Consider the following 27136-nt stretch of genomic DNA (forward strand, 5'->3'; position numbering starts at 1 on the left):
CGGGGGCGTGGCCTGCGGACCGGCTCGTCAAGTTGCCGTGGCGCGGAGCAGTCTGCAAAACAAGAGGCGGAGGATTGCGTTAGCGACAAACCAGTTCACGCCGGAGCCGCAGGTAGGCAGCGTCGCGGTCGGACCCGGCCGCTGCGCGGGAGCCTGAGGAGAAGCTACCACCAGGCAAGAGACCCCTCCGGGCCCCGGTGAGTGGCCGGCCGTCCCCCTTCCCTCCCGGACGGCCCGGACGCCGCAGCTGTCGGGGCTGGCCCCGCGGGCGGGATCTGGGTGCGGTCCGGAGGGCCGCGCTGTGGAGGCGGGAAGCCCGGCCGCCCGTTCGGGCGTGTTTTGAACGCGGGGTCCGAGGCGGCAGGTGGGAATGGGGCTCGCGGCGTGGAAGCCAGAGCTTTCCTGTCAGGGCGGAGGGGCCTCGCGGGGCGTCGCGGCCCGGGCCGAGGGGCGGGGGGCCTTTGGGCGGGAAGCTGCCCCGCCCGGCCTCCCGCCAGCGCCCGGCCGCGCTCTCCCGCCAGGTGGACGCGTCGTCGCCGGCGCCGCAGCACCATGGGGAAGGGCGACCCCAACAAGCCGCGGGGCAAGATGTCCTCGTACGCCTTCTTCGTGCAGACCTGCCGGGAGGAGCACAAGAAGAAACACCCCGATTCCTCGGTCAACTTCGCCGAGTTCTCCAAGAAGTGCTCCGAGCGATGGAAGGTGGGCGCGGGCCCCCACCCGGCTCCCGGGCTCCGTGCACGGGCAGGTGGCGGTGACTCGCTTCGGTGTTTATAGTCGTGTGTTTTTCCTGCCCTTTTCATGCCCACAGACTATGTCTGCCAAGGAAAAGTCCAAGTTTGAAGATATGGCAAAAAGTGACAAAGCTCGCTATGACCGGGAGATGAAAAATTACGTCCCTCCCAAGGGTGACAAGAAGGGCAAGAAAAAAGATCCCAATGCTCCCAAAAGGCCTCCGTGAGTTTATTTTAAAACCGACAGAATTACTCCCTTGCTCTTTCATTCAGTGTATTAAACCTCTGTTCCTTCCTTTTAGATCTGCCTTCTTCCTGTTTTGCTCTGAACATCGCCCAAAGATCAAAAGTGAACACCCTGGCTTATCCATTGGGGATACTGCAAAGAAATTGGGTGAAATGTGGTCTGAGCAGTCAGCCAAAGATAAACAACCGTATGAACAGAAAGCAGCTAAGCTAAAGGAAAAATATGAAAAGGTATGTTGTCTTAATTTTTTCCAGGCAAGTTTGAAATAAAGTAGGTATTTTCTAAATGAGTATGATAGAAATAGGTAGAAACTGTACACACATAGTTTGGTTATCAGCTTTGTTTTGAAAAGGTCTAATGAGAATTGTATGCTTAAGCAGCATAAACTAACTGAAACCTTTCTTTTTGGACTGAAACCAATGTTTGTAGCACTGGTAGATTGCTGCATTCAAGACTCCACTTGTAGTATAGGTATGTAGTTAAGAGTGTGGAGGACCAAACAAAAGTATTGTTTTATGTGGATGTATCTAAAAAGAGAAGTTAGGGAAGGAGCTGGCTGTGTGAGGTAAACAGGTAAGGGTAGTGAAAGTACTGATATCAGTGTAATACACCCCCATTATTTTACATCATTAGCTTTCTAAGGCCCAGAGGGAATGCTCTCAAAATCAAATTTTAGACAGTCATCAGGGTTATTGGTCAATGATCTTAGATTGTTTACAACTTAGTGGTTTTCACGGTTGAGTAATGATACCGGATGCTGATTTTATTGCATTTTTTTTTTTTTGACAATATTTCAGGATATTGCTGCATACCGTGCCAAGGGTAAGGGTGAAGCAGGAAAGAAGGGCCCTGGCAGGCCAACAGGCTCTAAGAAGAAGAGTGAACCAGAAGATGAGGAGGAAGAGGAAGAGGAGGAAGAAGATGAAGACGAGGAGGAAGAAGATGAAGATGAGGAATAAATGGCTATCCTGTAATGTTGTGTGTGGAGTGTGTGTGTGTGCTCAGGCAATTATTTTGCTAAGAATGTGAATTCAAGTGCAGCTCAATATTAGCTTCAGTATAAAAACTGTACAGATTTTTGTATAGCTAATAAGATTCTTTGTAGAGAAAATACTTTTTTTAAAAGTGCAGGTTGCAGCTTTTTGAGGGGCTACTACATACAGTTAGATTTTAAAGCTTCTGATGTTGAATGTTTCTAAATATTTAATGGTTTCTTTAATTTCTTGTGTATGGTAACAGCAAACTCGTAGAAATAAGTATCAATAGCAAATTTTGGGTTTTCTAGAATGTTGCATTTTGTTTTTTAAAAAAAATTTTGTAATAAAATTATGTATATTATTTCTATTGTCTTTGTCTTATATGCTTACTTTTTATTTTAAGAAGATGGTCTGGAACCATGTCAACTTTTTAAATCACTCTGCCTAATAGTTCTTAGACATGGTTGACTTAGGAAAATACTTGGTTAAAACATGCCCATTTTATTCATATTTACAGAGTGTTTTTTGAAAATCAGATCTGGAATTTAAAAAACTTGAAAAATTTATGCAGTTTTATAAAATGAGTAAGTTTTGTTCTTGACGTTTACATGTTAACTTATTAACTAATTTGTCTTTTGGGGGTTGTTAGCTCACATTTTATCTTAGAGAAACTTTCTTTTTAATACAGGTAGAGGAGCTAATACAGTGAATCCATACCTAAAACAGACTTTTAAAAACAGTAGCAACAGGGTTACCTTTTCTGTTGATAAACTGGTGGAATACTAGAGTGAATTTTGAGTTAAATCTTAAAAATGAGTGTGGCCTTATTAAGCCTAGAGTTCTTGGTAAGCAACCCAGGAAAGCTTTTGAGATGGTTATTATCTTTCATGATTGTAGTTCGATGAAATTTCATTAGGATTTCTAATTAGAGAGGAAGACAGTTAAGAAATGCTCATTTAAGGAAGCTGTTGCTTACATTTGAATTTAGATAACTATGTTGAATAGTTAACAGGTTATTAGTGAAAGTTGGCCATCTGTTGGCTAAAAGTATACAGAAGAAAGCTGTTTGTTGATAGTTGTACAGTTAAACCTGACAATCTTGGTTACCTATCAAGTTTTAAAATAGCAGCCAAAATTCTCATTACCAGCTATGGGAACCTTGGCTGCTTATCTTATGTCATATTTGGGATAAATACCTTAGAAGAATTATTTCTTACACAGGAAATACTAGCCAAAGTTGTTAAATAGAAGGCAAGTATTAGCATAACTCCCAGAGCAAATGGACTAAAGTAAAATCTTCAAACCTCTTAATGATTGCCCTCCGCTAATCATATCTCAGTGGTTATTTTGGGGCTTTTGCTGATCATAAAATGAAATCTAGTTGTATATGTTTTAAAACTATTTACTGGTGTTACATGACTTGATGCTAAAAAGTTGTGGGTAAAGTGTTTGAGAGACATACTGGCCAGAGAGAGTAGGGTGTTCTATAAATATCTGTAAGCATAAATGGCCAGGATAAAGGGGATAGCCTTTATTTAGTTCAGTCCTTTTGTTGGATGGAAATGTGGGCTTAGGAGTTCTAAATCTCCCAAATTTTCAAGTGGAATTAGAATTCTAGATATTTAAAAAATGTGAAATCTGAGCTGTAAATACTGTCAGAGTACACATTTGGCTCACAGAAAACGTGTATGTGTAAGTTCCTATCCAGAGGTTACCACTTTGTCACTTCTATAAATTAGTGTAGGTAAATACAGGATTCTCAGTATTTACTTGAATTAGGGTAACAGTTAATGTATGCTTCCCAGCTAAGCACTACTTTCATAGTTTTCTGGAAACCCTTCTCCCTCTGGAAGCTCATCTAACTTATCCTGTTGTAAAGGTACCTATAAATATTTGTTTCTGAGATCTTAATGGAATGACATTGAGCTCCTGGGCCTTTTCTTGTCAGGACTTTGTGCAGACCTCTCAGCATCATCCTGGGAGTTTCCATATCTACAGAATAGTGGCTCAGGAGCTCATTTAAGTGTCACATTAAAAAAGGAAAACTGTTAAGTACTAACAAAAAGCTGAAATAGCATCAATTTTCAAAACTGGAAATGACCTTTATACCGATGAGTCCAGTCTCCTTTCTTCAGGAGTACATGGCAGTCAACATGGACAGTGACCTAGAGCAGCAGGTAAGAAAGTAAAACACTGTAATTCATTCACATTTGTGTGTTACTCTCTGATCTGCATTTCCTCAATACAGATGAATAAGCAAAAAAACATACACAAGGAAAAAAAGTTATGAAAAATTAGAGTGGGCTGATGAGTTTACACTGGGAATCACATCAGTCTGAATAGGAATGTTTCTTACCAGTTTGGTAATATCAGGCCTGCGAGTAACCTTTGTTTCCTTTTTTTTAAGCATTATATGAGGTGCTACATCTAAAACACTTACCCTGATTGCAAGAAACTGAACACTGAGTATTAGCTAAGCGTATGCATGCCAATATATATGTGTAATGTAGTTGGTGTGATAAAGAGTACCAGATTCACTTCTGTGATTCTTGACAGTCTCGGTGGAGAGGAAAGCTAGTTACGTGGAAAACACTAGAAATTCCTCCTACAGGGTCTTGGGGATATTGAGTACTGGAGTTGTTTAATGTCTGAGACTCTAATACTAAATATGGGAATTTAGACAAGTTACATAACTTCTTTTTTTAAGAAAATTGAAGTATAGATGATTTACAGTAATGCTGTCAGTATCAGGTATATAGCGTAGTGATTCAGTTTTTTTCTGCAGATTACATTCCATTATAGGTTATACAGGGTATATTCCCCATGCTTTACAGTAAATCCTTGTTTATTATTTTTTTGTGTAGTAGTTTATTAATCCCAGAGCCCTAATTTGTCTCCTTTCTTATCCTTTTGTAACCACGTTAGCCTCTTATTTAAATATGTATTATTTACATACATATGTATGTATGTGACTTTATGTTTCAGTTGCTTTTGATTTTATAAAAAGTATTTGCTGGATGAAATCTTGTGGGAATTGCATTTTCCAATCAACACCACCCTAGTGGCCTGTATGTAAGTAGTTCATTCATGTTCCCTGCCTTGTAACATTCCGTCTTGTGATTATACCACAGTTGATCCACTCTTCTGCTAATGGGTATTGAGGGTGTTCCTGGGGCTTTTGCTATTATAAATGGCAATGCTATCAAAATTCCTGTACGGATCTTCTGGTATTCAAGTGCAGCCCCTCCAGTGACCTGCCCTGTAAATTCCAGCTGTCTTGGCAGCCTCAGACTTCTACTCTGCCTCCTCAGCTCCTCCATATCACCAGGGTTTGGGCTCCCCTCTCCTATACTGTGGTTGGGAAAGTTCTCCAGGCAGACTAGACATGATGAGCTGGGGTTTGTCCTGTGTGATCCTCTTCTTTCAAGTTACCAGTCTGCTTTGCTTGGTACCCAGTTCCTGAAAACAGCTGCTGCATATATTTTGTCCAGTTTTATACTTGTTTAGGCCAGCAGCTTAAGTCCAATAACAATTACTATGCTATGCTATGAACAGACGTGCAAGTCTATCCTATTTTCTACTTCCAAAAACAATTGTTATTTTGTTTTGGGTATATAATTATTAAGATAGCTGGAGTTTATTTGCTCATATCAAAAGCCCAAGAGAAATTTCATTTAAAGATTCTTGTATCTTAAAGATATTTTTCAAGAGGCACTTAGTTCTATCCAAGGGTTAAATTATAAATTAGACCACTTAAAACTTCATTCTACACATGAATGGTGTGAGGTAGATAACAGTTTATTCACTTGTGGATAACTATTTTGCCCTCAATATAAGAAACTTATGAGCTTAAAATTCTTCACTTGGAGGCAATAATATCTTGCATTTGAAACACGGCTACACACACGTAGGCTTTATATAGGGTCTGCAGTGTAGCTAGCTGTTCAAACCAGGTAACAGTAGCTAACACGTACATTACCCTGACTATATGCCAGGAACTATTCTAGGCACTTTATGTATGTTAACTCATTTAATCCTGATGAAAACCCTACGAAATAGGCAGTTTTATTCCCCCATTTTATAAATGGGAAAACTGACGCAGAGAAGCATAAAAAAACCTGCTCAGGTCACACAAGTCATTTGTACCGGAACAGGGATTCAAATACGGACAAGTCCACTGCACTACACTATTCAGATGAACAGATGGTAACATCCTATTATGAAAGTTACTGAGCCCTCCATCCCACCTCTGCTCAGATGTGGTCCCTAGACCTGATTCACCTACAAAACTGAAATCCACCAACCACACTTATGGGCATTTCAAAATCTTAAAAAGCGAGCTTGGCAAAGCAGTTACTGAAGTTAGTTTAGAAATAGCCCTTTCGTTCATCTCTAGTCCCAGGGACAGTGGTTCCCCCAAATCATGAATTTTATCGCAACAGGTTGATGCTAATGAGTAATATGCACTTTCATAGTGCCTAATAATTTTAAAAAGGGCTTTCACATGGATTAATATTTGCACACCCAATTACTGGCCTGTTGGCTCTCTGGCTCAGGTCAGGTCCTTGTCATGTTCTCCACTGAATTATATGTGGATTTCTTTTCAATTACATTCTGTCCAGAAATAATGAAATATATTCCCAGATTCCTTAGAGAGACTATCTTAAGAGAGACTGACACAGTAGAATACACTGCCAAGAAAGAAATAAGTTGCTGGGATTGTTTTTGTAATACAAAACCAGTGATCTTTTAAAAAAATTGCTACATGTAGGCAACCAGGGACAAAAATAAGCCTTTGTCTCCTACTTAGATAATCTCTGATTATTCTAAGGATGTTCTAAGCAAAATTTTAACCAACATTATATTAAAACAGTATTTTAACTCTTATGTTAGTGTATCTTGTAAACAATAAAGTCAAGTAATTCAAACATTCAGTGTTTAGATATAGAAATGATTACAAGTACATGGAGTTCGTGTCGTGGTTGAGCAGAATTGAATCTGACTAGCATCCATGAGAATGCAGGTTCGATCCCTGGCCTCGCTCAGCAGGTTAAAGATCAGGCATTGCGTGAGCTGTGGTGTAGGTTGCAGACATGGCTTGGATCGATGTGGCTGTGGCATAGGCCAGCAGCTATAGCTCCGATTGACCCCTAACCTGGGAACCTCCATATGCCACGGGGAAAAAAAGAAAAAGAAAAAAAAAAAAAGAAAAGAAATGATTACAAGTACTAAAAAAAAACCCCACGGATTAAAATACAGTATTTTATTTTTTTCTCACCTAAAAAACAAGCAACCTGGAATTAAGATATACATAAACTTTTAAAATTTTCCCCTAATAAAAATTTGAATATTTATACAATTTCTACAGAAACATACAGTGTATCAAAATTTGCATAAATCAAATTTATAAAATGTGTAGAAATGCATAGTGATAGTATCAACTTACAAAGCAAGGATATGGGAGTTAATTCCAAAGCAGCCTACAGTAGAAAATAGTCATCATGGCAGCAGCTTCTGATGTTTTTCTTGTTTGGTAAGGTTTCTGATTTCAATATATAGGATCATTTTTATAGAGTATCTTAACGAATTGCACAAAATACCCACTTAAAATTTACATGCACAGTTTATGTGCCACCTTTCTTAGGCCTATGCATAGTTAACAAGGTTATAATCTATTCAACAAGGAAAATGGAACCTATTTGCAAACACAAGTAATTAAAGTACCAGTTCTCTTAGCTTCTTATAGTTGATTTATTTTGCAATTATATAAGCATATAAATGTATTTCTTTTTAAACATCCCTAGAGATGAATGAAAGTTAAAATGGTTGATCACAGATCAGTAGCAAAGTACAAACTGACAATTCAAAACTATAAATAAAACTGTTTAGGATGTTTCGCTTTCCAAATTTAAGAGATAATCTTGGAAGAAACAAATTACAGGCTTTTCTTTTAAACAAATGGAGGTGTTTTTTTCCCCCTTCCTTTTTTAAGCTCTAATTAAAAATATTTCCCTCTGGCAGTAGTTTGTGAATTCCTTCCATTGTAATGATTATGGTTACAAGATCAAAAATGCTTTATTTACTTGCCATTCCTACCTCATCACTTTTGTTTTTATCTTTTTGCATTCAACATAACATTTCAACCTTGTGGGTAATAAAAGACTATTACAGAACTTAAAATCTAATTGACCACTTGTAGTATTTGGTTTTCCTATAGCAGGTATTATTTTAATAAATGTGAAATTTAAACGTCTTCTTTTCACTGGAAAAATACTAATAGAAATATACTTCCTTAAAAAAAAAAAGTAGGGAAATTAACACATCATCTAACAGAAAGGAGTTCATATCTGTGAATGGACTGTATTTTTAAATAGCCTTTTTTAAATTTAAAAAATGTGCAGGGAATTTCATTTGGATGAAGATATAAATGAAAGGTCCGTTCACTCTTGGCTTCATAAATTGCACAGCTTGGGTTACAACACACAGTAGTCTTGTAAGGCTTAATCCAACAGGGTTTAAGAATTCTCACCTCGGTCAGAACAAACCTTTGATGTGTTTACAGTGGTGTTTTGTTGCCCCCATTTCAAGGTTTCAAACTGAGAATTATTTATAGTTTTCTGTAGCGACAAGTACTGGGTAAAAGCCAATCCCAGATGCCAGGGGACAATTTTCCTCTAGTTGGGAGACCCCTCTGCTGCTTTAGGGCGCTAGGAATGCCGACAAGAAAGGGAGCTAATGTCGTACAATCTTCACACCTAAGGGACCGCCCTGGATGTTCCATCTAGTCATCTTTCTAAGCCACACACACCGTCCCATTTCAGAGCAGGTGGTAGTGCATAAACTCAGTTCTGAGTAGTAAAAGCATTCCTCTGACAGGTGACAATTCCATCATTACCTTCCTACAAATCGCATCAAAAGCTCTTGAAGCATATACCAAGAAATGAAAGAGGCACTAAATGTGTTGAATTCACCTTTCAAAAAAGCAGCATGACCGTGAAGGAAGGCCACCTCGGCTAATAACCTGTGGCAGTGCTTCAAAAAGATGTAAAATTAAATAAAGACACAACAGGTTGATAACCTCCAAGTTATATATGAGAGTCTGGTTTCTCCAACCTTTTTTCAAGTGTGTTAAAAACAAACAAAAAAGAAAATCAAACTGCCTTTCAGACCCTGAGTGTAATCCCAAAGAAGACAACAATGCCTTTAACTCTAAGTCAGAGCTAAAAGCAGATTACCAACATCATCTTAAAACGAAACAAAACAAAAAGATGTAAACATCTACAAAGTTTAAGGTAAAAGCAGTTTTGTAAACAGGAACTGCAGATGATAATGTTATTGTAAAATCACATTTTATCAATGTCCTCGGGCTCCTGGGAGGATCTGGATTTGGAGCTGTACAGGGAACAACAGTTGCAGCAGTTTTCAGGCGGTTTTCAGTCCTGTGTAAAATGTACATTGTCAGTAGGTAGGTTCCTGGTTTCTTTCATTCTTTCTAAACACTATGGATGTTATTTATTTCCCACTTTTGAGTCATTTTGCTGGAGTCACAATTGGAGATGAACACTTGATGGAGAACCTCTGAGCGATCCAGGCACATTCCAGAAGGAATGTGAGTCAGTCTGTGCAAGTTCTGGAAAACAGAGGAAAATGTAGCATTACACATGCATGTTGTGACATCACTGATATTGGGCGGAGTCACTGCCTGGCTTTTGACAGAAGACAATTCAAGCCAACTGGACAGGCATTAACCAGCCACATCCCACACTCCGGTTTCTCTTGACTGTCAGTCTTCTACGTCCTTTTACTGTTAAGTCACGATGTACTGCTGATGCCAGTTCAGTGCATACAAACCCGAACTCCTTGTCTCCCCACCCAACCTAGGCTCCTCTAGCTCCCATCCTGGTAAAGACGACACTGGTGCCCCCCGTCCTCAGACAGTGCAGCTCAGGCTACATCTCCCTGCCTTCTTCCTCCAAGCTGCCCGCTGAGGACAGGGCTTTGCTTGTCCTCTCTGGCTCGTTCTCTCCCCACCCCCACTGCCCCTGCCTTAGTGCAGCCCTTGTCATCTGCTGGAGGTTCGCCCAGTACCGCTCAGGGCTTCTCTGAGCGGGGTCTTCAGACTAGCTAACGCTGGGTCTGTAAGGCTAGAACTATTTCATGATAATACAGAGACCACACCGGCCTTTTTCATCAAATGGACATTTACACCGATGGTGCAAACACCATAATGGGTGAAAAGGCTGGTGCCATAGCATCAAACAGGCAGTCACGTTCTCCACAGCCGCACACTTAAAATTTAAAAAAAAAAAAAAAAAAAAAAAAAAAAAAAGCCAGTTTCACTTGACAATCCTTGTTCATGAAGCAGTAAAATGTATTAGTTGTATTAAATCTTGACGCATGAGTATTCCTTAAAAAAAAATCCTATGAAATGAATGGGAAGAACGCATAATGCACTTGTGCATGGACAGCACATGGGCAGTTGTTGGCCCTGAGGGTTGAAGGAGCTGCTTTCCTCATGGGCTGTCATTTTGGCTTGAAAGGACAATTCCTATCAGATTATGGTTAAGCAAACTTGGGACTGGATAGACATTTTCCAGAAAATGAAGTGGGCCTGTTATTTCAAGGAAAAAAACAACACAAAGCTGACAGTATTGGTTGCCATTTTAATTGTTGCCACTGAAACCTGAGTTTTCAGGCAAAATTTCAAGTTTTGGAAAACTTGTATCCATCACCACAAACTTGACAGCTTCACAATATTTAAAGACTTTTCTGATGGAATCAGTGGTTATGTTTGCGATTTTTTTTTTTTTTTGGCACTTTATGATGAAATGCGCCATCATTTGGAAGAGCTACATGACTTACTGAGCCAATATTTTCCCAATGTGCAGTGAACGTGTTATGTTAGAAAAGATCCACTCAAAGTGTAAGACACACCAGTGGTTTAATGCAACACAGGACAAAATGTTCACTGATGGGATTCCAGATTCTATGCTGCAAATAACTTTAAGAAACACCACTTACACGCTTGTGTAGCACTGAAGAATAACAATCACAATTATCTGAAAAGGCTGTCAAATCACCCCTCGTTTTCCAACTGCCTGTCTCTGTGGGGCTGGATTTCCTCAAGTACTCAAACTAAATGCAGAAGCAGAATAACAATCCAGATGTTTTCCCTTCAACCAGACATGAAAGGCCTTTGTGATGCTATGAAACAATGTTGCTCTTCTCACTTTTTTTGAAAAATAGTTATTTTTCACTAAAAGTGTTATTCATGTTAACATGTAATTGGGTTATGATCTTTTACTATCACAAGTATTCATACATAAACACCCACCACATTTCTCAGGTTTAATTCCCACTTCAGGAAATACTGTAACCTCCTTAACAAATCTGTCTGGGAAGCATGTCAGTGGTGTGTAAGGATGTAAAGGGGTCCAGAGACTGGGTGCCTGCTCACCAGTCCAAACTTCACAATGTTTCCAGAATTACTCTCCTGAAAGAATCCACTGTTTCCTATCACTGTGATCCTCAACTAATGTCACTTGATCCCCAAGTACCACAAAACAATGTGCTATGCACTTTCCTGTGAAGAACAACTCAGGGAACCAGACAAACACAGTTCCTGGAACTCTCTACACTTTGATGCCATGTCTTTTCTCATTTAGCCTTTTTATGCCTTAAGATCTGGAGCAGTGATGCTTTCTACATGAGACTCATCAGAAATAGCTCCTCCCATTAATCTCTCTTTGGCTGTCTTTTGCATTTTGCTTATTTTTATTTCTGCCATTTCTCCTTCTCTGCCATTAGAGAAGGATGTGCCTGAGCTATTTTTTGAAGGCACCCAGTGAATATTTAGTAATATCTGATGCACAAATGGATATTCAGTGCTATGCCCTTTAAAATATCTAAGATGTGTACATTCCATTTTCATCCATCTCTTCTTGTGCCATTCTGCAGCTGCCAACCTTCTTTCACTAGTTTACTAATGTTGTCCTCACTCACCCCTACCCTTTATTGCTTTTATTTATCTTTCTTTGTGGAAATAAATGCTTTGTTCTCTGAAGTTTATGTTCATCTTCTCCTTCCTAACCTGTCAGCTGTCAGAAATATGTCAGCAACTGACATGCACTTAGCACTTCATAGTAACTATCTATGCACGATGGGACCACTCACTTGGCCAAGTCATAATAGCACTACTATCACTACTACATGGCAAACAAGTGTCTGCCGACAGGAAAGGCATGATAATGATGTGAGATGTGGAGAGAAGGTTGAGGGCTGCCAGGCTCTTTCAGTCTGGGGCATCTTCCCCAATTTTTTGTTTTACAATAAACTGATTTATTTCAGCCAGGTCTAGACTTTGAAAATTACATATAAAACCATTAGTATGTTGGAATCCTCAACATGGCACAGAACTTTGAATATTCACAGCTGAAAAAGAAAAACGGTTCCACAGAATCAAGCAAATAATTAAATGTGACCTTTAAAACATGCAACAGGTGACATGTATCCTGTTGTTTTAGCAAACAGCCATGATGAGAAGCTGTGGAGGCCGAGTCCAGCATGTTATTTGTTCATCTCTATCTCCACCTGCTGGACAACAGGCAGCAAAATTTTTAAAATCAGTAAAATAAAATGCAAAAATAAATGCAATATTTTCTATGTAACGTATATATGTACCTATGAGTACACCTACACATACATATGTATATATAATATACATATATTATTATATGATAGATACTTTCATATACACACACACACAATTTTAATGACTAACTCATTTAGGTTTAAAAGATCAGATTTTATATTAGAAGAGTGGTGATGACTGCCTCAGAGAACACTTGTTTCCCCGTGTTACTGAAATTAGCAGTAGGTCTGCATGGACAATGTCTGGCTTCCTTCCATGATAATACTACACCAAAAAATAAAACTCATGCTTCATCATGGAAAGATGGGTCATTAGTCCTCAAATGACTAAGTGAGAGGAGAAAATGCAAGTCAGTGTGTGTGGAATTGTATTGCAGGTTTTAAGGTTTATATGTCTAAATTCCACATGGTAGGTGTTATTAAAACGAAACCATCTATTTCAGAGTTGAAATGCAAAATACCTTGAGGTACTGCCATTCCTTAAACTCGTTCAGGTTACAGTGTGTAATCATAACTTTTGATCCATCAGCCCCCTTTGTCAAACACTGGTCATACTGCATGAGTTGGTTAGCTTCATTGATTCGGAAAAGCTATTTAAAAAGAAAGAAAGAAAAAAAATAACAGGCACTTTCTTTGCTGATATACACTAAAAAAAAATGAAACAACTCGTATAATTAAAGTCAAATGACTAACCTATTTTTTTTTTTAGCATGTGGTTTTTTTTTTTTTTTTTTTTTTTTGGTCTTTTTCCTTTTTTAGGGCCGCTCCCGCGGCATATGGAGGTTCCCAGGCCAGGGGTCTAATCGGAGCTGTAGCCACCAGCCTACACCAGAGCCACAGCAATGCAGGATCCGAGCCGCGTCTGCGGCCTACACCACAGCTCTCAGCAATACTGGATCCTTAACCCACTGAGCAAGGCCAGGGATCAAACCCGAAACTTCATGGTTCCTAGTTGGATTTGTTAACCACTGCACCATGACGGGAACTCCTCATTATCATGTTTCTATATGTTCAAAACTATAAATCCAAAGAAAGGAACTTCTCAGATCCCTCCTTTTTTTGGTCGAGCATGCAGAAGTTCCCGGGCCAGGGATCAAACCTGCAGCACAGCAGTAATCCAAGTCCCTGTAGTGACCATGCCAGATCCTTATATCACTGCACTACAGGAGAACTCCAAGACCCCTTCTAACTCTTGAAGGAGTATGCTCTTGAGCCTCTAGAGAATGAGTCATTAATATATTTACTATGTACCAACAATGTAAGACAATGAAATGATAATGTTTCACAATCTAAATTAGAGACAGTAAAAATACTCACATAGGAAATACGAAAATATACTAGTGAAATATATATTACTGGCAATAGCATCTGAGGGTATCAGGGGAAATGTGGAATACTGAACAATATTTGCAAATAAAATTGTTAGGAAGCTAGGCTTACAGAGGTACATACTCATGCCAGAATATATTCCAATCTCTTACATAAGACATAAATTCTAGATTTCTGGTTGTTTATGTGAAAACCAATATTGCTTAAGTAATATATTTAAGTAAATGTTTTAGCACTACCAGTTTTTCACAGAACATTTTACTTTACTGAACCAACAAAATTATCAAACCAAAAGTCAGACTAAACCCTCTGCTCAGCAGCTCAGCGGCTTCCAGTGCAGATGGATTTTCTGGTGACGTGCGGCTATTACCTGATTGCCACCCATCCTGTGGCAGGGTCCCAGTTCAACAAAGCCTCCATTAGTCTTCCCCATGCTGTCAATGCAATACACAGTTTCAAAGCCTCTGATCTGAAAAGATGAAAAAGAACCACAAAGCAGGCAACAGTTTAGATTCTAATAAGCTCTAGCATTGGTGTCAGTGAGCCTGGTGCTAGGTTTGGCGGGCATATGGACGGCTGGGTACGTGCACTGCCAGGTCACTGCTGCACTGCCAGTCCTGGAGGAGCTCAGAGCAGTCACCCCTGAAATCACTTATGGCCTGGAATGGGCTCATTCCAACTAAGGGCCCTGGGCTGTAGATTTCGATAAAATACCACAGAAGGAAAAATAAGATACCATTAGTACCATTTCAGATTCATGATCATTCACGTGAATGAGAAGCAAACTGAGCAGAGGGACTTGACTGCAGAGGTCAGACACTGAACTGAACTTGGCGGCAACACTCCCACTCCTGGCAGTGGCCTGCAGGGCCTGGGGTGGGGGTGAGGTGGGGGCGCAGAGGCTGCGGGAGGCTTCTCTGACTGGATATCCTAGGTGTGCAGCAAACATGGGTTTCCATCTTTGGAAGGCACCTTGATTACAAAAATAACCTTTCTCCTCTTTGGAAATATTATAGATTTATACCTGTTATCAATTACTACGGTACTTGGATAAAATATTGTATTCATCCCTTCGGTCAGCAAGCACTGACTGTGCACCCAGGCAAGAAGAGCTTTAGAAGAGCAGCAAGCCTGCAGCGAGGCAGGGGCTGAGTGTCCATCAGGATGTGGAGGCTCCAGAGGCTGTCCCAGCACAGGAGCAGGCAGGGGCAGAGCAGTAGGGAACGTGAAGATGTATTTGGGAGAGGCTGCAGAGGGAGGACGGAAAACTTCAGCTGTCCACTCACTCACACTCTGCTTCACTCACAGCCTGTTCCATGAGTGCTGTGTCGGGCTGCGGAAGGCCCTGCTATTCCACCAAACAAAAAGAATACACATCCTGCCCTGGGGAGCTTCCGCTCTGGGGAGGGAAAAACAGATGTAAGAAAGGCCCTAAAAGATGTGTTAGTGCCACGTGAGAACCATGGAAAAAGGAAAGGGGAGCCAGCAGCAGCGGGTAGTGTCACGGGCACGAGGTACACAGAAGGCCTGGTGGCCTTCGGAAGCGGAACCAGGAGGCTGGCCGGCGGGGGAGGCCGGGCCACCAGAAAGGGGCCTCCCTGCAGGCTCTGAGCGAGGGGGATGCAGCCTGAGCGCAGGGTAGAGAACAGGCCCAGGGAGGCAGGAAGCTGCGGAGGCATAGAGCAGAGTGAGGAAGGGCCAGTTTCTGGAGTTGATGTGAAGTGAGAGGACACAGGTGGCTGGGGAGGGGAGACATTCTGGAACGCCTACTGAAGTTCAAGTGCAGACGTCTGTGGGCAGCTGGACATACCATCCGGGTTTTGGGACAAGCCTGCAGTGGCGTCTGAGAGCCAGCAGCACATGGAGGTTCTGAAACCACCTGTGGGGCAGGCTCACCAGGGAGTCGTCCCTCCTACCTAGAAGGCCCCGCTACCTAGTCATTGTCCACAGAGAAAAACTTGTTGGATTCCAGGGCCTGGGGTGCAGCTGGGAAATAAGCACAACCTCTGTGGGAGAAGATGGAGGTGGAACACGGAGAGAGAGTGTGCGTCTTCCCCACGCCTCAGTGCTGGGCTGCGGGCACGATCCTGGCCTCTTCTCTTTCTTCCTATTCAGTTCCATGAAACAATCTACCTGCTGCTGGGGCCACATACCTGTCTTTAGATGTACACGTGGCCTCTTTTCTGGGACCAAGATCTTCCGCACAGCCCTGGCTAGGGAGCCCCAGGGCCCTTCACAGGAGAACCTGTCCTCCCCTCGTTCCCCCTCTGCCAACTTCCCCATGTGGCCACCACCTAACCCACTACATGAATGAAAAACAAACCAGACGTCCTGGCCCACAGCCTCCACTCACCAACCGCCAGCAACTCGCCTCCAGATGAACAGTGTGTGCTGTCTGGCCGTACGTCCCCCAACCGCCACTGCTACTGCTCACCGTCACTTCTTACAGGAACCACCCCCCTTCATAACTGGCATCCTTGTTTCCTCTCTGAATCCCCAGTGCAGGGTGATTAAAACCAAAACATAAATCAAGTCATGTCACTTTTCAGCTTAAAGGCCTCCCGCCCCTCAGGAGGAATGCCGCCTCTGCCGCCCCATCTCCTCCTTTCTGCTCATCAAACACACACAGCCCTCCCGGCTCAGGGCCTTCCGAGCCATCTCCTTACTTGGAGTAGCCCTTCCTGACCCTACTATTTGCTGGCTCCTTGTCATCCAGATCTCAGACCCAACGTCACCTCCTCCGAGAAGCCCCCCTCACCTGGTCCCTAAGTCCTCTTGAACACTGCCTATTTCCTTCATAGCTTTTCCTGCCATTACATTTTTTTTCTGTTTCCCTCTCTCCCCACACCACTAGCATGCAAGTTCCCTAAGGAAAAGGTCCTTGCTTGTCGTGTTTTCTGTCCAGAAGAGTGCCTGGCCCCTAGCAGGCTCCCAAACACTATTTGATGAAAACATAATTAAGCAAAAGTTCACAGATTTGAAAGTTCAGGGCGTTTTCTCTCTCTCTCTCTCTCCTTTTTTGGCCGCCCTGAGGCATAGGGAATTCCTGGGCCATTGATCAGATCCGAGCTGTGGTTGTGACATATGCTGCAGCTGCAGCAACGCAGGATCCTTTAACCCACTGTGAGCAGTCAGGGATCAGACCTGTGTCCCAGCGCTGCAGAAATGCTGGTGATCAAACTGTGCCACAGAGGGAACTCCTAGGGCAATGTTCAATGCACCATGCAAGGCAGTTCCCAGGCTAGGGGTCGAATGGGAGCTGTAGCTGCTGGCCTACATCACAGCCACAGCAGTGAGGGATCTGAGTGGCATCTTATGACCTATACCACCGCTCACGGCAACACCGGATCCTTAGCCTACTGAGCGAGGCCAGGGACCAAACCCGAGTCCTCATGCATACTAGTCAGGTTCCTTAACCACTGAGCCATGACAGGAACTCCCAGCACCTTTGCTTTGAAATGTTTTCAGTTATGGTCACCGTCACTGAGTGTCTACTGCACGTGAGACTCCGTGTAGGTTCACTGGGACACAGTGGCGAGCAGGGCCTGGGGACACTTGCAGACAGCAACTCTGAGTTATTAGGCAAGATGGCAGGACTGCCTTGGGATGGAGTGGGGAAGCAGGGGAAGGCTTCAATGTGGGAATGTCCGGGGGAGAGTGGCAGGGTGGGCAGGAGTTGGCCAAGGGGCAGGGCGAGCAGTTCCAGGCGGAACTGAGAGGAGGGACCTGGGCTGGAGGTGATGTGGGATAACCGTCTGGTGGAAAGGCGGGGAGGTTAACAGTCAGTTTTTCCCCCAGCTTCCCCCGAAAATTCTTCTCTCTTTCCACATCTGCACCTTCCTCTGCTCTTCCCGAAGCTCAGCCTCCAAACACCCCCCCTGAGACCTGAACACCGGCTGATACTCACTTCTCCCCAGTCGACATTTTTGGGCGGCAGAGGGTAGTGTGAGGTGATATCATAAGCTATTTCTTCCATGAACCATTTGAAACTTTTGCAGTTATGATCTTCTCGAAATTTCTTCAGCTCAGAAATATCTCCATATGGTAATGCCTTTGATTCAGGGCGACTGGCATAGAAATAGTCTTTATACTCATCCCACCAGACCTCTACAACTCTCACATAGTTCTGGAGAAAAAAAAATTTGCATCATTTATTTATTTTAATTTTATTTTTTTGTCTTTTTGCCTTTTCTAGGGCTGATTCCCAAGGCATATGGAGGTTCCTGGACTAGGGGTCTAACTGGAGCAGGTAGACGCCGGCCTACACCACAGCCATAGCAACGGGGGATCCGAGCTGCGTCTGTGACCTACACCACAGCTCATGGCAACGGCGGATCCTTAACCCACTGAGCAAGGCCAGGGATCGAACCTGCAACCTCATGGTTCCTAGTTGGATTCGTTAACCACTGTGTCACAACAGGAACTCCGAAAATTTGCATCATTTAAAAAAAATGAAAATATCCATACTGTCATAAACAGCCTCTCTCAGACATGTGAAATATGACCAACATAGGGCAAACTCATTTCAGTAGGCCCAAATATTTAATTAAATAGCAAACACAAGTGAGCTTGTGATTCTTGACATGTCAGTATCACGCATGTTCAACCAAGAGTGTTGGCACAGAATCTGGCATCACTGCGCTGAAGGCCACACACTCTAAGATAGTATACTTTCTCCTGCTGGTGGAGCTGAGCTTGGAGAGGGTTCCTGAGGGAGTCTGGCTGGCAGTGGGCCTCCTTCCCCCAGAACAATCTCCTCTGAGCACTGTGCTGCTGGAATTTCATGTCAGAAACCACCAGGAGACACAACAGCCCTGTTTGATAAACCCATTCCTGCAAGTGGTGCTGCCAGTCTGGTGAAGTACAGCAGAGCCACTTCACTCCAGCCCACAAATGAGTGGCTATTTTCCCCAGTTGGTGTACTTCGAAAAGCAACAAAAGAAAAATCAAATAGGGAGCTCCCATTGTGGCTCAGGGGGTTAAGATCCTGACTAGTATCCATGAGGGTGTGGGTTCAATCCCTGGCCTTGTTCACTGGGTTCAGGATCCTGTGCTGTTGCAAACTACAGTGTAGGTTGCAGATGCAGCTCAGCTTAGATCCCGAGTTGCTGTGCCTGTGGCTGTAGCATAGGTTTCAGCTACAGCTCTGATTCCACCCCTAGCCTGGGAAATTCCATATGCCACAGGTGCAACCCTAAAAATAAAATTAATTAATTTTAAAAAAGAACAATCAAATAGGCTGACAGGTAATAACTGACAAAGATCGAACTTGCGCTATTTTATGCAACAAGCCCACACAGGCGTGAATCTATGTGATGGATTCGGTACAGACCCAGCCAGGTCCCTGGCTTGAACATCTCGTGGGAGCAAGCTCTAAACAGGTTCCGAGTGTCAGTCTGTTCAGCCTGGTGGCCACAAGGTTTCTTCTGTGAGTACTCATCTCTTCTGCTGCAGTGAGAATGCAGCACAGGTCACAGGCAGCCAAATGGCTGGCTGAGCTCCCAACCCAGCTTTGCTACTACAAAAGGCTGGTTGCTGACCGCTGCAGGAACATCTAGTGTTCAGACTAAAGTTTTTCTCTGCCGCAAGATTAACTATCACAGGGTGAACACCCTGCCATAGGTATGTTGTTGCAAAAGCCTGTGCCTTCAGAAAAGTTTTAAGCTGCAGTCTCCTAAAAGAACACAGGATTATTGCTACATGTTTTGAATTCTTGCAAATCCATCCAAAATTAGACACAATCCATGTCCCCCAGGTGCTCACAAACAGTAAGAATTATGCGTATGCAGATAAGGTTACAGCAACAAAAGGGAGGAGCACTTCATTGCTTGTGAAGGGAGGGGGAAGGGCTCAGTTCCAAGCAGTGCTTAATGAGGAGGGACAGGAACTCAGAGCAAAGAGCAATGCAAATATGACAAATCACGGTGCACCTGGAGTCCTGAAAGATGTTCATTACCACAGCTGGAACTGGGATTCACTGAGAAAAGCTTCTTCGGTTTCCTCATTTTAAGAAGAGTTTAATTAAGAAGTTAATCTGTGTAAAGTATTCAGATTTGTACACATGCGGAACTCAGGAAGTGTCAGCTTTAGTAATACTAATGTTCGTTTTTAAGGACTTTGCATGTCATCTGTCAGCTGACAACCATCCAAAGGGTCTCAGCAGGGGGCAGACACCAGATTCAGTTCTCAGGGGAATGTTGGGGGCAGGGGTGGGAGTGGAGGTGGCCTGAGGGGTGGCAGTGAGGGTGGAGAGTCAGGGAGCAGGGGAGTGAGCACCCAGGGGGCACCCTGGGCACCTGTGCTGGTGAGGGGAAGCCTGGACCCAGAAGGCATAGATGAGGCAGAGCCAGGCCATGTCTGGAACATCTGAGGGTCATCTAAGAGAAGGCTCTAGAAGGCAGCTGGCCATAAAGGTCTGCAGCTCAGGAACCATGGGCTGGAGGAACAGCCCTGGAGGGGTGGAGGGGACAGACAGAAATGGACAGAGGGCGCTGGAAAAGGCTGTGTTTCCTGGGGGGCTGATAGGAACCTCAGTTAATCTCTCTCTCTCTCTCTCTTTTTTTGTCATTTTAGGGCTGCATCCGCGGCATATGGAGGTACCCAGGCTAGGGGTCGCATCATGGCCCCCGCTGCTGATCACACAGCCACAGCAACTTGGGATCTGAGCCTCATCTGTGACCTACACTACAGCTCACAGGAACACCAGATCCTCAACTCACTGAGCAAGGCCAGGGATCGAACCTGCGTCCTCATGGACACCAGTTAGATTTGTTTCCACTGAGCCATGATGGGAACTCCCGACCCTCAGTTAATCTGACAGAGATTTAACCCTTTTCCCTGCAGTGCAGGCCTTCCTGAGCCAATCTGACTTTCCATCAGTTCTTGGTGACTGTCTGATTCCAAGGGCAGGTTCTCTTCCTGCAAGGCTGTCAGGTACTATCTTTGTGTTATTGTGAAATTTTAATCTTGGCTTCTGTCATAGCTGGGGGCTCCATTTGGCCATTTCTAGGATAATTTGGCTAGTGAAAAAATTTTAAAGCCTAGTCTGTTATCTCTTCTCTTTGGAGAACTGTCCTAAGTTGTATCTGTAGCCAAAAACAGACTTCCTTCTGCTTTTGACTTGGTTAAGGGCTCTAGAAAAGGAAGGGCACCACAGTCACATACTCTTAGTCTAAGAAAGCAGCCCCATCAAAGGAGCAAGGCCTTCTTCCTGCCAGCAGTGGGGCCTGTGGCCTCTGTGTGAACCTTTTCTGGTTGTCCCTGGTTAGAAGGACAAAAGATATTAAACTTCTGCAAGCACTGTTCAAAAATTTGAGTCTTTACTACACAGTACTTTACTTGTTAAATATCAAATAAAAATAGTGTTTTACTCACGTCTAAATGATAGAAGCTGGTATTTTCCTACACAGTGTCAGGTTTTAAAAATTTGAGATATTTTCACAGAGAACATTCAAGATGAGAATTCTAATCAGAATGGCATACAAGGAAGAACCTTAAAAAACAAGAAGCTGTTTCATGAGTAAGTCCAGCCCAAGTTAAAAGTGAGAAACAGCGTGTCTGCTTAACAGACGTACCGTGGTCAGCGAGGTGACATCTAAGTGACCACCTTGGCAGGCGGCACATGAATATTAGCTCCCCACCTCTTCCCCCTTCAGCTGAGAGACTCACCTTGAGAGTAGGTGAGGACCCAACGGAGATGGGCGGAGGATTCCCCTGCCAGCCCTCAAGACGGTAGATGTGTCCCACGCGGGAACAGGGCACGAACAGTAACTTGCCCCCACACTGCCAGATCTGTCAGGGAGAGACACGCGGCGGCTGTTTCACATGCCAAATCTGCCTTGTAAACATCAACCTAAAATCTAAATTAGGTTGGGTGTCCTCAGGAAACTCAAACTAACCAGAACCTAAAACAACCTTGTTTTTCGAGCTCACATACTAACAAAGAGGTCCTGGGAAGTGGGTCACACACGGCACTGGGGCACCTCCTGAGCCCAGCAGCTCAGGCAACAAGGCTCCCGGCTAACCTGGAGGCGTGCCTATGCTGTGCATCACTGCCCTCTCCCCACCCCCTGCTACTGGTGACTTCCTAACAACCTAACTGGCTCCCCTCGATCCCACGCTCCCCTATTTACAGCAGGAGATCACACTGGCTGACGGGACGCTCTAGGGCATGCTCTTCTCTCCTAACATCTCTGAATGTGGCTCCCCCCACTGCCTCTTAAACTGAGCAGCAACCTCTCAGATTGGCTGTGAAGGCTCTCTGAAGGTTCTCTTTCACAGTCACTTGCCCACATCATCTTCTTGGATGTCTGTCTGATTCGTGCAGCCAGGTTCTGTAGACAGAGCTCCTGTCTCTGCAGCACTTTGCTGTCCACAGTCTGTTGCCTTTCCTCATTCCACCTGCGTGGAAGTGCCCGCTGTATCTCACGCCCACCTTTCTAGTTCTGCTGGACACTTTCTTCTGCATGATGCTGCTGCTTCATCATGCCAGCAGAACATCCTTCTACCTTCCGACCATGCTATGAATTTAGGCACAATTCTCATTGCTCATTGACTAAGTTCTCAGAGAGCGAGGACGGAGCTGCTCTTCTGTCCCTCACAGTGCTGAGCTGGACACTAAGACAAGAGGTAATGGACATCCCTTCCACTCAAATGGAGCACAGGTCTCCTTTCTTCGGGAAAAGGGTGGAGACTGTCGGTCTGAGGACACACGGTCACTGGGATCTACTCCTGTCGTGAATCACCTTGTCCTATGTGATAAAGGGTCATTTCATCAGTTGACGGTCAGGTGACTCCTATACAGGCAGGTTCCCCCAAGTGCTCCTATAACAAAAGGCTCCAATGGACGGAAAGCCTTTGGGGGCAGGGAGGAGGGCAGGAGGGGAGGTATTTTTATATCTGAAATGTGTTGGCCTCAATTTTTAGCTGAGCCATGTAAACATATATTAAATTTGGAGCTTGGATTTTGCTTTATTTTCCCCAAAAGGCAAATGTTTTTGTTAGTTATTCCTTATAATTTAGAGAAATGCCTTTAAAAGTCTTTTCCAAAGAAATGAGCCTTATCTGAAATTCACAAGAATCAGTAACTGCTTAGAAAACTGACGATGTGTAAACAAAATGTTACCTTGTATGAGATCTCAAAGTTCTCACCGCCCCAAATCTGGAGACCTGGATCATAGAGACCCAGTTCAAAGAAGAAGTCTCGTTCAATGGCAAATAATCCTCCAGCCATGGCTGGGGACCTACAGAGAAGAAACGTTGCAATAACTTATCAAGACAAGCCCCCGCTATCCCTTCACTAACAGACCACAAGCCTGTTTAGAATACAGTACACACACACAGTGATGCATAGAAGAGGCAGAGCTGATGGCCAAACATTAGGAAATTATAAAGCCTTCAAAAAACAATCTGTTCATAATTTCTTAATGAATTTACTACAATTTTTAACTGACAATCATATTACAGTTCATTACAAATTAGAACATTACTTCATTTCGCCATCAGAGGGCGTCTTGGTTCCTTTGTTGACTTAAAAACTAAGCCTTGAGAGCTGGTTAAAACAGAATCTTCCCTTTCTCTCCTAAAAATACTGAGCCATGTACCTGTGGTCTGCTAACTGTTCCTACAATGATTCATGACTCATTCTAGGATGAGTGAAATCATACACTATGGAAGTAGTCTCTCATTTTTAAATTTTATAGCCCAGGGGTTTGCCATATAAGGGTGTAAATCATGGTGGAACAGCCACAGATCATTCAGAGTTTGTAGATGTAGCACAGAAATGACAAAGGAGAATTAGAGCTGTTTACCTTGTAGGGGAGGCAGGCATGTCAAAGAGGGATCTGTGGGGTACCTGAATGGGATCTTGAACTGGGTACTTTTTAGGGACAACACTGCCATCGTTAGACTGTGTTAGAATTTTCACCCTGTTCCCTGCCCCCACCCCCAAACAATTAGTTATCACTGCATACGATTCTTAGGTGGACTCTGCTAGTAGAGCTTCTTCATGGTCACAGCTAATATTGAATCTATCACCAATTCCTACTGACTCTACCTTGAACACATGTCTTGACTCTACTTCTTCACAGTATCACTGCTGCCATCCTGGACTAAGTGCAATGACCCCCTGACTGTGTCATTTGTTCTTTGCTGCCCCATCTGAGGCTTGTCACACACCAGGTACTGCTTCACTGCTCTGCCCTTGCTGGGAACATGACCAGCTCCCTTCTATCCCAGGGCCTTCATGGGCGCTGTCCCTCTCCTAAAATGCCCCCCACCCCCTGGCTGATTCCCCATCCTTCAGGGCTCAGCCTCAGTGACACTTGCCATAAGCTCTGAGAACACTGTGGTTTTTTTTTTGTTTGTTTGTTTTTGGTTTTTTTTTTTTTTTTGCTTTTTAGAGCTGCAGCTGCTGCGTATGGAAGTTCCCAGGCTAGAGGTCAAACTGGAGCTGCAGCTGCCAGCCTACAGCACAGCCACAGCAATACCAGATCCTAACTCAATGAGCAAGGTCAGGGATTAAACCCACATCCAATGGATACCAGTCAAGGTTCATAACTGCTGAGCCACAACAGGAACTTCCCTGTTGTTTTTCTTCACGCCACTCATTACACTTACTCCAGAGCCACTCCTGTAGTTAACTGTTCAAGTTCTCTCTTGCCCACTACATTTTAAGTGCCACAAACATGTCTCTCTAAAATTTATCCCCAGAAAATAGTGCCTGGCATACAGTAAGCACTCATTAAATATTATATAAATAACGAACCAAGCAACATTTTCAATATTAAAGGGAAATCACATCAGGGGAGAATCCTTCTCTCATAAGGCTTTTCTTCTTCTTAAAGTATTCTGCCTAACTCACTAAACAGCCTTATTATGTTTTTGGTTATATTTTCACGCCACATTTATCTATCATTTAACATTATTATAACTACGTCTTTTTTTTTTTTTTTTAAATGGCTGTACTCACAGCATATAGAAGTTCTTGGGCCAGGGACTGAATCTGAGCTGCAGCTACCAGCCTACACCACCACTGCAGCAACGCCAGATTTATTAACCCACTGCACCAGGCTGGGCATTGAACCCAATAATCCACTGCAGTGGGATTTCCAGCTCACTGTCCCATAGCGGGAACTCCAGTAACTATGTCTTTTTAATCTTTAAATACATTCCCACTTGGTACACATTTGAAAATGTATCCTTGACATGCAAATCAGTGATTTATTTAAAGAAAAACCTTCCTTAAATTTTTCTCGCACATATACAAATTTTGGAGTTCCTGTTGTGGCCCAGCAGGTTACCTGACATTGTCTCCGTGAGGATATGGATTCAATCCCTGGCCTCACTCAGTGGATTAAGGATCCAGCATTGCCACAAGCTGCAGCGTAGGTTGCAGATGTGGCTCAGATCTGGTGTTGCTGTGGCTGTGGTGTAGGTTGGCAGCTACATCTCTGATTTGGCCTTGGAACTTCTATATGTTGCAGGTGTGGTGGTGAAAAGAAAAAAAAATTTTTTTTCTCTGCAAGCCTACGAAACTGGCAGAAATATAACTGTAGTCATCACTCCCCTGCCTTTTTTTCCCCAGAATTATTTGTGAGTCCGGTTAAGCAGTATGTTCCTGGACAATCTTTGAAAAACAACTTTAAAAAGAAATTTGAAAAACATCAAAAAAGCTAAAAGTTGTAAAATTTCCTTATGTTTGCCATTTCTGTATCCTGGTATCTCAATCAATGTGCCCAAATCCCATCAGCTTTCTGCTTGGAGATACCTTTCCAAAATCGAGTCGAACATCATCAGTAGCATTACAGGGAGAGAGACCAAAAGCAAAACTGTAAGGTCAGAGAAGTAAAATCAGACACAGTGGGAAGCTTACAGGAGCATTTAAGCAAACATTTCATTTGGGGCCACTCTTTTGAAAGATGGTAAAACGTTCCAGTGAAAAGACCAAAAGCAGAGAGTAGCATAAACTGTTCTATTTGAAGAGCCACAGAAGGGAGAAAGGCTGATTTTGGAATAAAGTTTCCTTTTAATCAAATACTCTTCTGAGAATGAAGTAATAAAGGATTCTATGTAACATTTCCCAAAGTCATGTATTTTTATTCATCAACTTTAACTTGTACAAAAATAGTATTTAAGAGTTAGCAGATAAAACAAAAGGAGGGAAAAAACTCTTGCCGCAGCCTTTCATTGTTAACACTACCCCCAAGGCATCGAAGTGGATATAAAACTTGGACTGTAAGTAATTTACACGTTTTAAACTTACAGAATGACGTGATCGTCAAAAGAACATAATCTCATGTCCAGTCTATTAGGACGGGATGACAAAAGACTTTGTTTTTTCCACTGGTATTTGGAACTAATGCCATGAAATATATGCCCACCCCCAAATGGAGCTTGCTTTTAAGGAAAAAGCAATCACTGTGAATTTAAACGTGTGAAATAGAGCAAAGAAAGAAAACCTTTCAGAATCTGAGACAGCAGGTACAGTTTCAATAATAATACTTTTTTTTTTTTTTATTTTTTTTAAGGTTGGCAAGTGGTTAATAGGTTAGTGCCAGCTGGAGAAAAGAAAAACAGGTAAGTGATTTAGTGATTACCGATACGGTTCAGTTTTTGTCTTTCTCATTCTCTTCTCTCGAGGGGTCAGAGGCACCCGTTTCCAGAGCATGCTCCAATCCCACGCGCCTCGGGCATACCCATCTTCATCACCACCCCCTTGGGGTACAATTTCATACGTGTTGCCATTTATGACATCTATAATCGGCACAGTGCAAATGGTTCTGTGTTGTGTTGATGATGGCAGCAAAGATGAAATGGAAGGACACGTACGGACCCACATGTTTATATGAATACATGGGGAAGGAAAAAAAAGAAGGCACTTAGATCAACATTTCACATAAGAAGAGGAAGCAGTAATCTTTACCGATAAGGCTCAGTTTTATGTTTTCTCTTGGCCTTTTCCTTGTGGCTTAGGGGAATACGTTTCCACAGTAAACTCCAGTCCCAGGCCCCTCTGGCAAAGCCATCTTCGTCCCCACCTTGCTGTGGCTCAATGGAAAAATCATTCCCATCTATGTAATCTATTAGAGGCACAGTACATGTAGTTCTGAAACATTTACAGAAAATGAAAAAGCATTTAAGAAACCAAATCTGACTAGTTTAACAAGCCTAGCTGTATTATCTTTTTTCCCCCCATACCC

At 43.1% G+C, this 27136-nt stretch overlaps 2 protein-coding genes across 5 annotated transcripts in view; one reads left to right on the forward strand and one right to left on the reverse strand.

Moving 5' to 3' along the window:
* HMGB2 (high mobility group box 2) lies at nucleotides 1-2323 on the forward strand. 3 transcript variants are annotated; one of them, XM_021072105.1, is made up of 5 exons: nucleotides 1-112; nucleotides 522-702; nucleotides 812-957; nucleotides 1037-1211; nucleotides 1779-2323. In XM_021072105.1, the coding sequence occupies exons 2-5, from the start codon at nucleotides 553-555 to the stop codon at nucleotides 1938-1940; spliced, it is 633 nt and encodes a 210-aa protein (XP_020927764.1). In that variant the 5' UTR covers nucleotides 1-112; nucleotides 522-552; the 3' UTR covers nucleotides 1941-2323.
* The window catches only part of GALNT7 (polypeptide N-acetylgalactosaminyltransferase 7), a 120836-nt gene continuing 100906 nt past the window's right edge, over nucleotides 7207-27136 (reverse strand). The window contains exons 6-12 of one of the 2 annotated variants that reach the window (XM_021072437.1): nucleotides 26534-26716; nucleotides 23062-23179; nucleotides 21606-21728; nucleotides 17845-18063; nucleotides 14308-14406; nucleotides 13070-13198; nucleotides 7207-9588 (exon numbers count right to left, since the gene is read on the reverse strand). In XM_021072437.1, the coding sequence (XP_020928096.1) occupies nucleotides 9451-9588; nucleotides 13070-13198; nucleotides 14308-14406; nucleotides 17845-18063; nucleotides 21606-21728; nucleotides 23062-23179; nucleotides 26534-26716 (1009 nt within the window). In that variant the 3' untranslated portion in view covers nucleotides 7207-9450. Of the gene's footprint in view, nucleotides 9589-13069; nucleotides 13199-14307; nucleotides 14407-17844; nucleotides 18064-21605; nucleotides 21729-23061; nucleotides 23180-26533; nucleotides 26717-26859; nucleotides 27043-27136 lie in introns of both variants that reach the window. The other variant, XM_021072438.1, reaches the window with a different exon arrangement.

Source organism: Sus scrofa, chromosome 14, assembly GCF_000003025.6.
Source record: "Sus scrofa isolate TJ Tabasco breed Duroc chromosome 14, Sscrofa11.1, whole genome shotgun sequence".
Taxonomy (NCBI): Eukaryota; Metazoa; Chordata; class Mammalia; order Artiodactyla; family Suidae; genus Sus; species Sus scrofa.

What these genes read in the sequence shown, in the direction of transcription:
- HMGB2 (XM_021072105.1), top strand. Translation starts at nt 553, where the DNA reads ATGGGGAAGGGCGACCCCAACAAGCCGCGGGGCAAGATGTCCTCGTAC. An exon ending in AGTGCTCCGAGCGATGGAAG is followed by an intron (nt 703 to 811) that starts GTGGGCGCGGGC and finishes TCATGCCCACAG; the next exon opens with ACTATGTCTGCCAAGGAAAA. An exon ending in TAAAGGAAAAATATGAAAAG is followed by an intron (nt 1,212 to 1,778) that starts GTATGTTGTCTT and finishes ACAATATTTCAG; the next exon opens with GATATTGCTGCATACCGTGC.